Consider the following 16,693-nt stretch of genomic DNA (forward strand, 5'->3'; position numbering starts at 1 on the left):
TTGGAGTTAATAACCTACTCGCTACATTTTGAATGAAAACGAGAATCTGGTCTAGTTGCTAAAAAGAACTAAATTTGATGGCTTATTAAGAAGTTCACCACCTCCAAATGATGTTTGGTCCTATGAATCAACCAAAAAATCTTAGACAGATAAGTTGCACCGTCCCCTCACTTGCAGAATTTTACAAGGTCCAACAGTGAATATCAACAATAATTGGCAAGGAATGAACATTAATAAAAGTATATGAACATAGGAGAGGAGCTTACGCTCTTATACCAAATGGCTTTAAGCTCTTCGGTTTGGTCGTAAATTAAAAGATATCATCTGCAAAATGAGGACAGGGGAAAGAGCATATGCATTCTCAATAAATTTTAAAGCCTATGATGTTTCCCAACTACAAAGAAACTAAAATAACATGTGAAATTGGAGTACCCTGTGGGTCTCGAAAAACTACCAATAATGATGGCTGGATTAAGTATACAAAGGACGGTTCATTCTACATCCCTATTTGTGCTTGTGTTAAAGAGTTTAACTTAGCGAAAATCGCATTCGAGCACAACCTTGAATAATGATATAATAATTTGAATTCCAAACTGAAATATACTTCACAAGATACAATATTTTAATTTAGATGAGGAAAGTGAATACCTGGAAAATATGGTTGGTTGGCTCTTTTAAGGAGTCACAATATCAGCAAGCACTTCTTCAACTAAAGAATCCAGAATTTGAGTCTCGATTTCGATTCCGATTGTAAAAGCATCGACTTCAAAGTACATCCATCTTCCGTACCAGCAACTCATGTCCTTATCGACCAGTTCGTCGACCATACAATCCCCCATTCCTCTCCAATCTGAAACCTCCTTCCAAATCTCTTTGGCTAGCAGTTCTTTTCTTCTCAAAACTCCCACTCCTTTCTCCCACATTTTATACCCTCCACCCACATATTGTCTACATCTTAAGTCCAAACATTCACAAACGCAATCGAATAATGCCTTCCGTCTCAGCCGGGACTCACCAGGGCTTCGATCTGATCCTTTGTTTTGATTCTCTAATATATTGAATAGATAAGGGTTTATAACTTCATGAGAACGCCCCAATATGTAGTCCTTAAACATCAACTCCACATCACAGAGTATATCCTTTATGTATTCCAATTCCCATTCGATGCGTACTTTTGTACCTCTCGAGATAGATGAACAAGTGATCTTACTTGTTGGAGTTTCATCGGTTATGGAGGTTGCAGAATCTAGCAACTCTGTATCAACTTCCACCCGATTGAACTTGGAGAAACCTATGTCTATAACGTCCTGGCCTTGGACTGAAGAGCAAAGCCCGTTACCTATAAATTGGAATACTTAAGACTCCGTAACTTAAGAATTATGAGTAATGCAAATAAGAGTAAAAAATTATACCTTCTCTGCTGTTACTATCTGATGAGTCACAGCTTTCTGAAGAAAAGGAATGTTCAAGAATGGAGACGGGACTGGGGTGTCGAACTTTAAGAGACTGCCCAGCATCAGGATCATGACTGTTACTACTACACTCTTCAATCCCACGTACTAACTGAAAAAACCGACGTTTCAGAAAACATAGATGAGCTTTAACATATTAAGGTCATTTTAAGTAATACCTAGTTAAGTACTCAAATGGAAACTCCAGCTAATTAAAAATGATCTCTGATGGCAAAAAAAAAAAGAAAAAATAAATGGCATTGAATGAAAATTAATAAATGTATCTTAAAAAGTAGAGTACACATACCGGGGATTCGTGCTTTAATCCTTGTGATGAAGAATCAGTTGAAGAGAAATCAAAACTGTCTTGGCCAACCAGCTTGCTGCAAACGGAACTGTGTTGGTTATTCTCATTCGGTTCTGATGACATTGTATCGAATGTATCAAGCGAGGGTGAAAGATGATCATAAGTTGATAAACAAGAACTCTCGGATTCTCCAACGATAGATCCGAGGCTAGGGGACTCAACCTTATCGATTAATTCTCTTAGCTTCTGCTCTAAAAGTGCACTCAAGGCATTTTCTCCAATAGCATTGCATTCTATTGAGGATGACCTCAAACTATCTAATCCAGAGGAGTCGGATCCAGGCACCTTCCTTGTCAGTGGTGTAGTAAATGTAAAAGAAACAACATCTGTGCCCTTTTTTCTGCATTCTTGAGCCAAAGTACTAGAAGATCTGTCAGCGATATTGTTCGAATGAACCGACATCTGGATTTTGTCAGTTAACATATTATCCGTCGCCTGTTTCTTGTCAAACCGTTGTTCCCTATCTATTGACCGTTTCTTCCTACGAAGATTCTTGGTATTAGAATGCAAGACTTCCTTTTCCCTGTCAGATATTTCTAAACTTGATTTCCTAGCACCAGCTTTTGAGCCAACAACGACTCTTCCTGTATTTCTTCGATGTCCAAAAGACGAATCTCCAGTTAGTGGTTTCTTGCCCTCAGAGCTGGAAATTGAGTTCTTTGATGCTAATTTTGCCCTGTCAATGTTGCTGTTTTGTTTCTGGTTGTTCTGCTTGAGTGGCTGGTTATAAGAACTATTGCTAACAGAGGATTGCACATGCAAATTTTTCCTAGTGCTTGCCGGCGTCTTAAAGGGCTGGCTTGACTTGGTCTCAGTGTGTTGTTTCTGGCCAGTAAAATTTCTATGACTATCGGTATTCACATTCTCTCTCTTTTGTACATTAACTTTTGCTTGTATTGCAAGTGATATGGATTTTCCTTTGTTCTTAGAACCATATTCCACATCAGGTAAAACCTTGAATGATGATGAATCTTGAGAGCCATCCCAGCTTTTGTTCATAGACTGTCCCTTCAAAAGCCTGGAAGCATTTGATTCAATAGGCTTTCTAGAAGTTTCAAGAAACCTGGTTGATGTATGAGAGACTTCTGCTTTCTCTTTTAACTCTTTGACCTTTAAGCTAACTGAAGAGGACCTAACTGGAGGCAGTTTTTGTGGTATATCTATCTTTTCTTTTGGAGCTTGAAATTTCAAGGGTGCTGAAGAAGATCCAATCAGTGAGATCCTACTCTTGGTAGTTGCAGAAGGTCCAGGATCTATTATTTTCGCAGCAGCTTCCATTATGTGAGCAGCATTTTTACTCGGTATGAAAGCAGGACTCTTAATAGGGGACAAAAGCTTATGATGAGTAATTGGAATTGATTTTGCTGATTTAGGAGGGAGGATTTCTGTTTGGAACTTCTCTATTGGCCTGCTCATTATCTTCTGAGGTTTTGGTTCGGAAGGTTTCTTGGCAGGGGCAGGTGGTCGATCATCAACTTGATCATGCAAATTACCAGAGAACATGATTTGGCAGTCGTGGCGGTAATTGAAACTTCCCCCATGACTGTGAGGTTCTTGAAGAGATTGAGTGTCAAATGCTGGGGTAAAGTAGGAGTCTGAAAAATGGGATGACGGTAACGAATCTAATCCCATAAGCCTAGCAACTACCCCGGGGACTTTAACTCCGCATCCTTCATCTTCCGTCACAGATGAAGAACAACTATAATCACTGCTTCCTTTAATACTTTGTCTTCCTCCACATTCATCCAAATCTATCTGGAAATATTAGAAGGAATCAACCAAAAATCTAGACAAATGGAAAAGAAATCGAAATACAAATGTTGTTCCACTCACCAGATGAACCTGTGTCAGTGGCGAGTTACCAGCACTTCTATTCCCTTGTCTGGAACGCTCTGTGGAGAGAAGCAAAAACGAGTTTAAAGATGATATAACATACATACAAGTGAGAGAACTCAATCGCGAGAAAAAAATTTCTGCATACTCTACACCTGATAAATTGAGATTGTACCTTGTACGTCCGATTTGCTAGAAAACAATTTCTTTCGAGATTTAGCAGTCCAATCAAACAACTGAAAAAATCCCCCAACATAACTTCCTCCACTTTTCAAACCTTCTTTCTCGACTCCCATTTTCTTATATGAAAACAGAGGTCATTCAACAGATATGGGGAAAAGAAACAAGATAGGAAAAAGTATTCGACGGTTCTATCCACCTATCCATCTGCATCTGCATCTGCAAGCTGTTTATTTCTTAATGAATTAGCATACAAAATTGTGATTCAGTGCATCAACTGTCAGAATTAAACCATTCCAAAATTTCACTAGGCTTAAGCCTTTCAAATAATCCACAAACACATGACTACAATGAAGTCAAAGATGAGATAAATCGGGAGCATAACGTGCCCCGTTTTTCTTGATATATGGTTATTAAGATGTTATCTATGGCATCGATCGATTAAGACATAATATTAACATCTCAACTAAACCACGATATTCTAAATCCGAAATTGACGGGAACTGGCATCGACTCCATCATTTTCAAATTCTTCTAACCACATTTTTCAAAGGATATGCGTCCGTAAAATCAATAAGAAAATGAAAGCACGCAGTAAACAAATAGAAAGCCACCGACGTAACTCAAGGCAAACTACAAAGCGATTCAATCGTATAAGTCTTCTATTTCTTGTTACAGTTTACAGAGTTGACCTAAAATACAGCTGAATAGGAAGAACCAAAGAATGAGATTCTAGAATCCGAAAATTAACCAAGAAGATTTCGAAATAAAACCTAAAGATAGAAAGATCAGTAAAGCATTGCGTTCTTTTTCTGGTCACTATCTCTTTCTTTCTCCTTAGAAATGCTTGTTGCCTAATACATTCATCGATTTACACAACGATTACATTCATTCAAACTACAAACTCACAGATTCTTAACATCCGATTAATCATTTCAAACTTCCTGTTTCCAAAACTAGCAAGAAAACTAAACAGTCCGAAAAATTCGAAGACAAAACAAGGAACGCAGAAAACAAATAGAAAATTATCAACAAACTGAAGGTAAACAGCAAAACGAGCGAATCGATCAACTAAGCCATCTAGTTTCTTGTTTTTGTTCACAGAATTACTCTAAACTAGAGTAGAATCACAGGAATCGAACAATGAGAATCAACAATCCAAAAATTAAACAAGAAGATTTTAAAGCAAACCTTACATAGAAATAAGAAGCCAAATCAAAAAAGCTTCGCGCTCTTCTTCAAGTTATTATCTCTTTCTTTCACCTCAAAATGCACTTCAATCGATTACGATTCTCAGAGATTTGCAAGTCGGAAATAATGGAGAATGATCGGCTACTGTCGAGAGAGAGAGAGAGAGAGAGAGAGAGAACTGGCGAAAGGTCTCTTAATTGCTACTACAGACGCACAGAGGAAGTGGGTCTCCAAAGTAATGAATCGGATAGAATGAGAACGTTATTGTTGTTTTTGTTCTTTTGTCTTTCGTTTCTATACTTCCATTTTTTTAAAATATTCAAATTTCCATCTTCATACTTTAAATAAATTTAAACAAATTTAACTTTTATTTTTTTATTTATTTTTGCAAAGATGTTAGAAAAAAAATCAAACCAATGTAGAAATTGATTATAAATTACTATTTATTAAATAACTTAATAATTTTATGAAATGTAATATGATAAAAACTATAATACATAGGAAAAATTTTGATATTCTAGGTAGTTTTTTCATCTAAAACAATTTTCTTAATAAATAACACATTATAGTTTTTATGATTTTAAGAAAAACAAATTTTATTTTTAGAAGTTAGACAAAAGAAAAAAAATAATTATTTTAAAAAAATATATCAACTCTAAATTAGAAATATGATTTGCTAATAATATAAAGACTAATATTAGACAAACTCAAAAGTAAAGGCATAAAAATATAATTAACTTTATTTTACAAATTTCAATAATTAGTTTTTTTATTAAATAAAATATAAATTCAAAAAAGCTATATATTTTTATTTATTTTGTAACGTCTCTTTTAGATTTGTAGAGAGAGAGAGAGAGATTTCAAATTCAAAACTCGCTGGAATCAAGAGATTGGTGGAGAGAGGCGGTGATAAACTCACCTGACTCAACCGGATAACGGTCTTTATGATTGCTGATGTGGCAGTTCATGAGCGTTTAAGTGGCTAAGCTAAATCCTCCAAAATGCTACGTGTCGTAAGAAGGATATGAAAGCACGCAAGTTTTCATACCCCAGGGTGAAATTTTATATTTTCTTCTTCTTTAACCATCCAATGCTTTTGCTTTGCTAATGGCATCGCGAAATGCGAAAGCAAAATCAAAATCCTATTTTACAAAAAGAAAAATTCATTAGAAAATTCCATTGTGTTATATTTAGTAAATTAATTAAATAAACTAAAGTAAATTGATACATTTTAAAGTGATTATTTTGGAAAATAAAATAAAATAAATATAGGTTCATGACCCCACAATTTCATCTATGAAATTATATGATGGCGATGCTTCAACAATTTAGTTTTTTAATAAATAGTTTAAAATTCAAAATTATTACATTAAAAAAAGTTAATTATTAATTTCTTTTTCAAAAGACTAATCAGCAGTTTTTTCTAATGCAACTATTGATTGTATAAATTAATGAGCAAGCAGTTTCGATAAGGCCAAACAAGTAGTAAGAATATATAAGTCAATTGTTTTTGTTTTTATTTTAGAAGCATAATAATTTATATTTAAAGGAGCATATTGTAATGCAAATTTACCCATTTTGGGTAAGTAAAAATAATATTAACTCTAAACTTAATAATTTTAATACTAAATTTGTAATAGCATTAATTAGACTCTACCTTTTTTAAAAAATGAATTAACTATAAACTTATTTTTCCTAAATTCGCCACAACTTTTGAAAAAAAAAAAAAACAATGTTTGATGTTCATAAACAAATTCGTCTCAATAAATAAAATGAAGTTTGTATAAATTAAATTTAGGGTTAATGACAAATTTAGCAATTAAATTCAAAATAATTAAAAAATTGTAAATATAGCAAAATTTGTCAAATTCTATCAATGATAGAGTCTATCACTTATAGATCATGTTATGAAAATTGGTCTATCACCGATAAATCATACGAGTCTATTTGCAATTTTTTTTTTTGAAATGTTACTATATCCTTAATTATTATTTCTGAAATGGTCATTTATTATAATTACCCTTCAATTCCGATGTAGAAAATAATTATGTTAAAATTTATGGTTTACTTTGTTTAGAACAACAATAATTCTGTGTTTTCCTGTCAATGTTTTAAATCAATTACATAATGTACATGTATTTTTATATATATTTTTGTCGAAATAGTTTTTTTTTAATTATAAAAATTAACCGCACGTAAAAAAATTTACTAAAACACAAAATTGATTGTCGACAAATTTACTTTCTACGATTTTTGGAAAAAAAAAAAAAGTCAAGTGGTACCTATTTGTAACTTTTTTATATATATAAACGTTAAATTAAAAAAATTTAGAAAAATATTTTGGTAAACACTTTTATTTCTCTACTTCACGTTCAATTGATCGCTGCGTATAATATTTTTTTCTAGAGTGCCTAAAGTGAGATTTAAATCTACGACTTAAAAAAGTTATATATTTTAGAAACGTGAAAATATTGTATACTAAATTATATAAATTGTTGATTTCAAAATAAGAGATATGATTGTATGATTAATCATGTAATTAAATTGACAAAGCATAGTTGGCATTTTGGGACTTAATTTTGAAGATAATAATTGAAGCCAAAGTTCAATTTGTTGCTTAATTAGGATGTGTTTTGGATCCACCATTTTAGGATCAGATTTTTGCATTTAATTGGCTTTAGGACTTCTATACACGATCTTCCCCTCCAGTGGGTCACGGGACCTTCCACTTTATTCATTTCATGCACTTATTTACACAACTATGTATCTTTTTTTTAATATTTAACCAATTATGTACATCAATTTAAAAGAAAATATGGGCACATTTCATCACACTTTTATTCTCTATTTATTTTGATTCTTTTCATTTATAAAAAACAAATGTGCTGGATAACTATTATCGTTTTTTGTTTTAAAAAGTAAACGAAATTTGAAAAACTATAGAAAATAGTTTCTTTCCAACTATATTTTTATTTTATTTGATTCTATTTTCTATAATTTTATAAAAGTTAGTTCGGTTTTTAGTTGGGAGACATATTTTTGTCCTTCAAGAGTTAACATTATTTTGTATTTTTTTTCCTTCTTTTATTTAGAAATTTACACAATTATATGTTTTGTACTTCTTAGTATATGTTTAATATTTTTCCCTTTATTTATTATTTTTCATACCTATATGTTCAATATAATTTTGGATTTTAAATTTTTAATATTTACATTATATTTAATTTGTTATTTTTTTTATTTAGCTACATTTTTTCCTGTTGTTGTTTTTGGTATTTACATAATTAATTTCTTTTTGAATTTTAACTTGTTAATATTTAAATGATTTTTTTCAAACATATAAAAATTGTTAAACTATAAAATATATAATAAAACTCCTAAAAAATAAAATAGGAAAACTTTACATTTGATATTTGATTTTTTTTAGAAGTGTAAATATATTTTATAACTTTTCATATATAAATTTACATATTATTTTCACCTTTCAAATTTAAATATAAATATTTAATATGTTTATTTTACAATTTCCCATAGGTAAATTTATATATTATTTTGATCTTTCAAATTTAAATATAAATATTTAATATGTTCATATAAATATTTTCTGAATTTCAATTTTCAATTTAACGTTTACATGTTCTTTTAAATTTAAATTTATTTGTTAGTTTTAGTTGTTCTAAATTAGTTAGAATTTTATATTAAAAAACTAACTAATTTTTTTAACTAAAATAAAGTACTCCTTATTCAATGGGACATAATATTTTTTTTAATATGTGGTAGCCAATTTAATTTTTTATTTTGTTATAAATGGGTAACCAATACATTGTATCATCCTATCTACTCCAATATAATCTAAAATTGATACGTTCTAAATGACAAAACACTACAAGAAAAACTACATACTATGACAGTTGTATATATCTCAAATTGAAAGGAGGAAAGAAAAAACTGTCACAAAAGCTAAAAATTTGCATTTTTGGATTTTTGGTGGGAAAAGACGGAATTTTTCAGATTTAACTTTTTGCGACAGTTATTTGGTGTCATAAAAGATACAAAAAAACAATTTATTTAATTTAAATAAAAGAATTATTAAAATCCGATTTTTTCCTAATTTTAAAAACATTAAATAATTTATTTATTAAAATAAAAATTATCAAATATCTCCAAAACCCTTTCTCTACCTCCTCCTCCTCTTCCTCTTCTTCTCTTCTTCTTCTTCTCTTCTTTTTCTTCTTCTCTCCCTCTCTCATGCAAGTCGGAAACGACGCGACTTTTCGTCAACGACACGCCTGAAATCCCCGTCTTTCTCTCCTTCAGTCGACGCCACCACCCAACACCCTTTGCACCGCTGAACTCATCGATGAATCTCAGCCACCACATGCGGTAGCTCGCTGGAGATCAAGCACATCGTGGTCTGTCTCCATTCTTTGTTTAGATTCAACTTCTAGAGTTTTTATTTTCACTCCCATTTTCTTTTCATTTCTCTTCAAATGCTTACATTTTACCCACAATATGAAAGTATTCAATCAAAGTTTCATTATTTCTATTGTTGGTATTTGTACAGTATATTAACTTCAAATATCTTCATTTTACCCACAATGTGATATATTGATGGTTCATTTTCTGAAAAACATCCCTCATAGTTTTGCTTTTACAGGAGATATGTGTTTGTTTTGTCTACCATCCTATTCAATATTATTGCTTACGATCATTTTGTCTAATGTGAATCTACATTTTTTCTTTATGGTTGGCTATGTGATGAAGCATTTTGGTAGCTTACAATGTGTTTGATGAAATGCCTCAATGAAGCAGTTGGTTGATTTTTAATTGATTTTTGTTCGTTCGAATTAGAAAATCAAGGCCAAGGGAGATTTCATAGCTATGGGCTGAAGCTTTGAGTAAAAAAGAATGAAAAATGAAATGTGAGATTTTAAACTTTGATGATGTGTAGGGTATTTTTGTTTGTCTATACATTTTCCAAGTGAATTTGAGTATTTTTATTTTTCTATTGATCTTTTGTTTATGGTTGCTATTGAGTTGTATCGTAATTGCATGATAGTTATAGCATAAACAAACTATATATATAAACTTGAACACAAGTACTTGTTATCTAACTCATTACTAAATTATTGTAATTTGGTTACTCTTGATTTACTAATGATTGAAGATTAAAAAAAGTTATGAACGTTTTCACTATGAGCAAGAAATAAACTCTTTATGTGGGAATAGCCATGTTACCACTCTTCAGGTATCCAGTTTTTGTTATTCTTTATGTTGTATTGAGTATCATATTGCATTGACATCAGATGATTTTTCTTCTTTTTTAATATTCAGAATTGACATTCTTGTTTATGATTCACTTAATTACAACACTGATATATGCAGTTCTATTCGGCTTCATTTGTAGGAGATATGTGTGAAGTAGTTGCGCATGTTATTGAAAGATATCCCGAGGCTAATGTGTATGTTGTTGTCTGGTCGCTTGGTGGTAACATTCTTGTTAATTATTTGGGATAGGTAAAAGTAAAACAATAAATATTTATCTCCATCACTCTTTACTCTACTTATTGGTTGCAATTTTGCTCAAACCTCATGAGTCTCAAGGAACGACTGAAATTAGGGTATTTAATTCAAATTTGCGAGAAAAAGTCATTTGGAATAATGTTTGTCTTGACGTGACAATGAAGAAAAAATTTAAGTCCGTGGAATTATGTTTGAAATGAACAATATTATCATTTTGGAGATTCAACGTAACAAAAGCTCAACAACACATAAGACACTTCAAGATTTGTCTGAATAAACTTGAAACAAAGAAAGGTATTCTTTTAAAGATTACATTGTTGAATAATATATTTGGTGATAACGCAAAGTTCATTGTATAAGAGTTCGGTGATCAAGGGACTCTCTTTGTTTTTGTTTTTTTTTATTTCTAATTCAACAAGTGGGGTATGGGAATTCAAACCGACCTCCACGGAGGTAATATATGCTCTCTTCACTGATATGCCTAGTGAATTCAATATTCGCTTGGCTGCCAAAGCTACAACTATTAGAGACTATGATGATGCCTTAACCCGCAATATAGGTTCTCTTAAATTTTGTTATTTTCATTCGAAGAACATTATCATATATGCCATTTCTTCTCCTTTAAACTTTTATTACCTTTATCTTATTATTATTATATTTTTTTTGAACAACTTTCAGTTTCATTTGGTTTTAACTCGTGGATGAATACTACTTAAAGTCTAGCGGTTCAAAATTCATAAAAGATGTCAAAATTCCTTTGCTTTGCATCCAGGTACCATTTTTGTTCTTTGAAATGTTGTCTTGTTCAATTGTTCTTTTAGAACTCAAAATTGCTGTCAAATCTCTTTTAAGTTATCATCTGTAAGGAAATAATATATTGTAATTACTATTTTGAAAATAGTCTCCAAACAACTCTTAAACTCTCTCTTTTCCTTTAACTTCTTGTTAATTAACTTGGAGAACTTACAGAATGTCTAGGGAAATTGTAGCTACGAGGAGTGTTCTCTCACATATACTTTGGGCATTCTATACAATATTGTTCTCGTAATGTTAAGGGGCATTTAATTTGGTTTTCAGGCAGCAAATGATCTAATTGCTCTAAATAGAGGAATTCCCTGAGAAGATATAGAGGTTTCACACATGTTTATCTTCAAGTTTTATAAGTTATCTGTTTAAAAATCTACTGAAAAGTTTAATATCATTTTATAAGCATTAAACTTTTCATATTTGAAAATTAGGTTTATAAACACTACTACGATATATTGGTTTTTTTGTCTTGTTGTCTACTTTTTTAGAACCTAAGCCAAGTTTTTTCGTTTTATTTTTTATTTTTGAAAATCATGCTTGTAAGCAATATGTGTGCAGAGATAATTTCTTGGTTTATTCCCCCTTTAACAACCATTTCATTGTTAAGGTTGTTGAAATTTGTGTATTGTTTTTACACAATTTCTTCTAATAAGTTTCATTTTCCAAAAAAAAAAAAAAAAAGTTCTCAATCAAATTTTGAAAGCAAAAGTATGTTTCTAAAACTAATCTTCTTTTGTTTGTTTCTGAAACTTTGCTCTAAGTATGAAAATATTGTTGAAAGTTAGAGTTTGACTAAAGATTTAAATATGATTCTACGTACACCTCTATTGTTTAACATGCACCATTCTTGTGATTATTGAGCATATTTTTTAAACGTGATTGTTGTTGCAGGAAAATCCAAACTACTGTATATTAATAGTAACACCCAAAGGTGGGCATCTAGGGTGGGTTACAGGGCCCGGTGCTCCCTTTCGGTTTTCCATGGATCGATCCACTCATGATCGATTTCCTCATGTATTTGGAAAACCAAAAATTCAAAGCCTCAGCTTCTTCTACAGGTTTAACAACGCAGAGGTAATGACATAGCCATTGATGATAATGATAATCTATGAGCATACGAGTAGAAACATCGAATATAGTCGTTACCTATATCCCTAGTAGTTGATTTGTGAGATGTTTAAACATAATGTTATGTATATAGTTTATTTATAAGTGTAAAATGCACATCATTCTTAATAAAGCTATTTGTTTTTGTATCTTTATGAACCCTTTTAGGTAGTTTATCTTGGAAATATTTTTTTTATCATATTTAAAGAGATCGTCATATTGATTGTTCTTTGTAATATATGTGATTTTCTTCCCTCAATCAAGTGTTCTTGATGTTTTTGTTGTCTTAGGTGTATTCGATGTCTTAGCATATACTAGTATATAAATTGTTTCTTTTTAATCATACTAGTAAATAAACTCAAGTGCATGGACATTGGGTTTCATTTTGTTAAGAAAATGAGTGTTTCCAAATCCATCTTTTGAGTTTTGCAGTAGCCTCATCTTAACAATCCATGCTTGTTTGGCTGTCACATTGGTTTCCATAATCATTTGTACGTGTATAAAACTTTGAAATCTAGATAACGTTTTGGAGATGGTTTTGTTGGTAGATGATTGATTATGTTGGGGTTGTTTGATAAATTTTTTTCTATATTCATATTAGAGGTTGGTTACTTGTCCTGTGATGTATGCTTATATTCATGTTGTCTTTGTAGGTTCCAATGGAGCTGGCAAAGTTCATGAAATTTTCTTCAAAGAAGCTAATCAGAGTCATCAAAATACATTGGCTGGTTTTAGAAATGAAGGATTTGACCATGGTTCAAGCAACAAAGAATATTTTTAGAGGTGAAGGTTTATCGGTTGGTTGTTTATGCTTGTACAGAAAATCATGTTATATGTATTATGATGGTATTTACACTGGTTTTGATTAAGAGTTGTAATTTCATACTTGTAAATTGTTCAAACTTGATTGGAAATGTACGGTTATTACAAAGTGTATTATAACGTATATATTTTAAAGTGTCGACCATTTGTTTCTATATGGGTGTTATGTATTATAACATTATTGTCAGTCAAATGATTCATGTAATGGTGGAGCGACAAGGAGAACAGGAAAAAACGGTAGTAATTGAGGAATATGCAACAGAAAATAAATGTCATAATATATGAATTCGTTACACTCCATAATTGTCGTCAATATTAAAACAATGACATTTTTTAATAAGAAAAATTGTCACGATTGCCCTATATTTGACCGGAAAAAAATGTCGTTAATAGCAAAACAATGACATTTAATTTCTAAAAAACTGTCACGATTGACATATCCTTGACATTTAAAAGATGTCATAATAAACAAATTTGTGACATTTTTAAATTGTAATTAATACATAAATGATACAGTTATTTATTGTCATAATATGAAATATAACAGTTATTTGTTATCATAAAATAGTAATTAACGATATTTATTTTCTGTCATGAAAAAACTTAATGCGACAGTTTTCGAAAACTGTCATGGAATGACTTTCCATGACACCCGCTTCTATGACTGTAAATAACCGTCACAGATTTTTTTCGCGACAGAAAATAACGACCACTTTTTTGACTTAAAATATTTACAATAATTCTCTTATAACTTATTCGTGAACTAATTAGTTTAAAGTTTATAATTTTCCAAGAATTTATTTTCTAAAAAAGTAAAAGTTCTTCGGAGTAAATTTAAATATTTGATAAGTTCGTGAGCTATTTGATAAGGTTTATATTATTAGCTCATTTTAATCCCAACTACTTATTAGAAGCTTAGAATTACATTTTAAAGGATTGAATTTAGTGTTTGATAACTACTCACAATTTTTAGATAACAAGAACTAATATTGTTAAATAAAAGGGAAAAAACTGCCCAGATTATATTGTACACTAAAAACATAAATTTGGCTAAATCTCAACATTTCTTTGCATGAAAAAAAGAATAAAAATAAAAGTAAATAATTTCTTTAAAAGCAAAAGGCATTTAATTAAATACATGAAAATTGAAATAATTAAATCAATTAAATATCAACGTTGAAGAAGCTCATTGCATTTGATCTTTACCCACCGAATCCCACTTCTAAGCGACGATTTCAATTTGCTTTCAACGGCGTAAGCCTTGTACTTCGCAATCCGCCGTTGCCTTTTAACCTCCGGTTCATCGTGGCCGTTAGAAACCGACGACGAACCACCGTGTAAATGGCTATGCGTATTCCACGCCGTTGGCGCCGCCGTATACGTATCTGACCTACACGGTGATTTAAGCACACCACCTCTCTCTCTGTTTCCTTTGGCAGCCATTGGAAATTCACGAGAGGAAGGTAAAAAGAAAAATTTTAAAAATATGTATATATTTAATTCATTTTCATTTGAGAGGAAAAATGGTACGAAAACTGAGCTGTGGAAATTGGGAATTTTGTTGTTGAGAATTAGAGAAAGGATTTATTTTGGAAGCTCAGGTAAGGGAAAGCCTTTAGTTTAGGCGAATATCTTGGGGGAGTTTTTTACTAAACAGATTTACGGACAACGAAAACCTAACTGTGCGTGGTTTCTTGAATTAGGAGTATGTTTATTTCATTTTGCCATTAATTAATTATAGGGAAATTAAGTACCCATAAATATCTAATTATTATATAAATTGAGAGATTTGATTGATTCAAATGTTATACTCATGTTACCACGTGTAAATTTATATTTATCGAGTTTAATTAAGCTCTATTTTTTCTCTCTATTTTTAGTTATTATGCCTTTTTTTTCTCATCAGCAATTGTTTAACCCTAACTAAAAACGGGAAATTAATGGATAGGATTGCCGGAACGTAAGTCAAGAGTCAACCATTTTACTATTATTACTGATGTATGAGCAAAATATCTCAAGTTTATATTTGATTGTTTTTTAAGAGATTTTTTTAAAAAGTTTTATAATAGGTTAATTAAGAAACAGTGAATATATATTTGCAGATTTTGATTTGTTTAAACATAGTATACTTATATAATAATTATGCCGACGTGTCAAAAAAAATCAATTCAATTAAAGATGATCTAGTCTTTCAACTCCATGTTTCAATTTTTTTTCTAAACGGTCTACTACCAAAATATATATATGTATGTATGTATATATAATCAAGAATTGATCAAAGGTTCATAAAAGAATGTCAATGGATTTTGTATTATGGGTAAAAAATACTCTTAAATTTTGTATTTTTTTACGCAAACCACAATATTGACGAGCCTTTCTTATAGTTTTGCCTAAAATCAAAAGCAAGAAACTTAAATGCAAATGATTACGGAATTGATTGGTAAGCTGACTGATGAGAAAATTGGTAGTATTCCATGTATCATAATTTCCATTCATAATAATCGATCAAATTCCAAACACTTTCCTCCCAATTTTCCATTCAACAGTTTAACACAATTCTGCTTTGGAAGGAAATTGTTAAAAAAAAAAAAGAAAAGAAAAAACAATACTTCACTTAACAGAAAATCCTGCCCGATGAAGGTGCGAGACTGAGGTGGAGATCAACGCCATTACTTTCCCTGTTAACTTCCCCGCCGCCAACCACCGCCGGCCTCGCTTGTACCTGGATCCCATATTTCGGTGGTGGAGCTCTACCCGCCGACCAGATTCCGACAGTAGACGAAGGCGGCGTGGAAGCTAAAAAGTTACGAGAGTGTTTAGTGGGTTGGAGAGGGAGTAATTGCTTGGCGAGCTGGCGCTCGCGCTTGTGTGCGTTCTGGTGGCCACCAAGGGCTTGAGAGTTGGCGAACTCACGGCCGCAGAATTGGCACTCAAATCTCTTGTTGTGGTTCGGACATGGCGCACCCAAGTTGGTGGCTCCATCAGTAGACGTAGTACTAGCCGTCACTGAAAAACCAAACAGCTTCATCATATAATATCCACTTCTAATTTATGCACACTTACGCAAAAATTTGAATCAATATATTCCTTTTCGCTTTGTGGACCATGTATTTATAGACAAACTTATGTTATTGGAATTTTCTTTCTTTCTTTCTTTCTTTCTTTCTTTTTTTTTTAAAAATCCTCGTGTCTTCATAATTTTATCGTTAACTTTAATTTATTATAACTAATCAAATAATAAGTGGATTTTATATCTACTTTGAGTATAAATATCTTTAAAGAGCAAACATTTGTTGAAACTCTATAAAGAAAGAAAGAAAATAATCAAATATGGAGGTCACTTCTCTCTCTCTCTCTCTCTCTCTCTCTCTCTCTATATATATATTATAGATATATATATAATAATTCTTGT

At 31.3% G+C, this 16,693-nt stretch overlaps 2 protein-coding genes and 1 long non-coding RNA gene across 5 annotated transcripts; 1 reads left to right on the forward strand and 2 right to left on the reverse strand.

Moving 5' to 3' along the window:
- Window positions 1-99: 99 nt before the first annotated feature.
- On the reverse strand, window positions 100-5,279 carry LOC101212589. 3 transcript variants are annotated; one of them, XM_031886860.1, is made up of 7 exons: window positions 5,028-5,279; window positions 3,827-4,057; window positions 3,652-3,710; window positions 1,759-3,573; window positions 1,413-1,563; window positions 649-1,339; window positions 100-324 (listed from the first exon to the last, which is right to left on the reverse strand). In XM_031886860.1, the coding sequence occupies exons 2-6, from the start codon at window positions 3,945-3,947 to the stop codon at window positions 675-677; spliced, it is 2,811 nt and encodes a 936-aa protein (XP_031742720.1). In that variant the 5' UTR covers window positions 3,948-4,057; window positions 5,028-5,279; the 3' UTR covers window positions 100-324; window positions 649-674. The 3 variants fall into 3 exon arrangements, with proteins under 3 accessions (XP_031742720.1, XP_011657274.1, XP_031742719.1); XM_011658972.2 differs by lacking the exon at window positions 100-324 and having other exon boundaries at window positions 338-1,339; XM_031886859.1 differs by lacking the exon at window positions 100-324 and having other exon boundaries at window positions 338-1,339; window positions 5,023-5,279.
- Window positions 5,280-9,209: 3,930 nt separating this feature from the next.
- LOC116404695 lies at window positions 9,210-13,378 on the forward strand. The gene is made up of 4 exons (XR_004217702.1): window positions 9,210-9,434; window positions 11,224-11,317; window positions 12,244-12,426; window positions 13,113-13,378. It is a non-coding gene; the product is annotated as an uncharacterized LOC116404695 (long non-coding RNA).
- Window positions 13,379-15,895: 2,517 nt separating this feature from the next.
- Window positions 15,896-16,309, reverse strand: LOC101212824 (zinc finger protein 6). The gene has a single exon (XM_004150046.1). It carries the CDS (start codon window positions 16,307-16,309, stop codon window positions 15,896-15,898), a length of 414 nt encoding a protein of 137 aa, XP_004150094.1.
- Between the last annotated feature and the right edge of the window lie 384 nt (window positions 16,310-16,693).

Source organism: Cucumis sativus, chromosome 6, assembly GCF_000004075.3.
Source record: "Cucumis sativus cultivar 9930 chromosome 6, Cucumber_9930_V3, whole genome shotgun sequence".
NCBI lineage: Eukaryota > Viridiplantae > Streptophyta > Magnoliopsida > Cucurbitales > Cucurbitaceae > Cucumis > Cucumis sativus.

What these genes read in the sequence shown, in the direction of transcription:
- LOC101212589 (XM_031886860.1), bottom strand. Translation starts at nt 3,947, where the DNA reads ATGGGAGTCGAGAAAGAAGGTTTGAAAAGTGGAGGAAGTTATGTTGGG. An exon ending in TAGCAAATCGGACGTACAAG is followed by an intron (nt 3,711 to 3,826) that starts GTACAATCTCAA and finishes TTCTCTCCACAG; the next exon opens with AGCGTTCCAGACAAGGGAAT. An exon ending in AGATAGTAACAGCAGAGAAG is followed by an intron (nt 1,340 to 1,412) that starts GTATAATTTTTT and finishes TCCAATTTATAG; the next exon opens with GTAACGGGCTTTGCTCTTCA.
- LOC101212824 (XM_004150046.1), bottom strand. Translation starts at nt 16,309, where the DNA reads ATGAAGCTGTTTGGTTTTTCAGTGACGGCTAGTACTACGTCTACTGAT.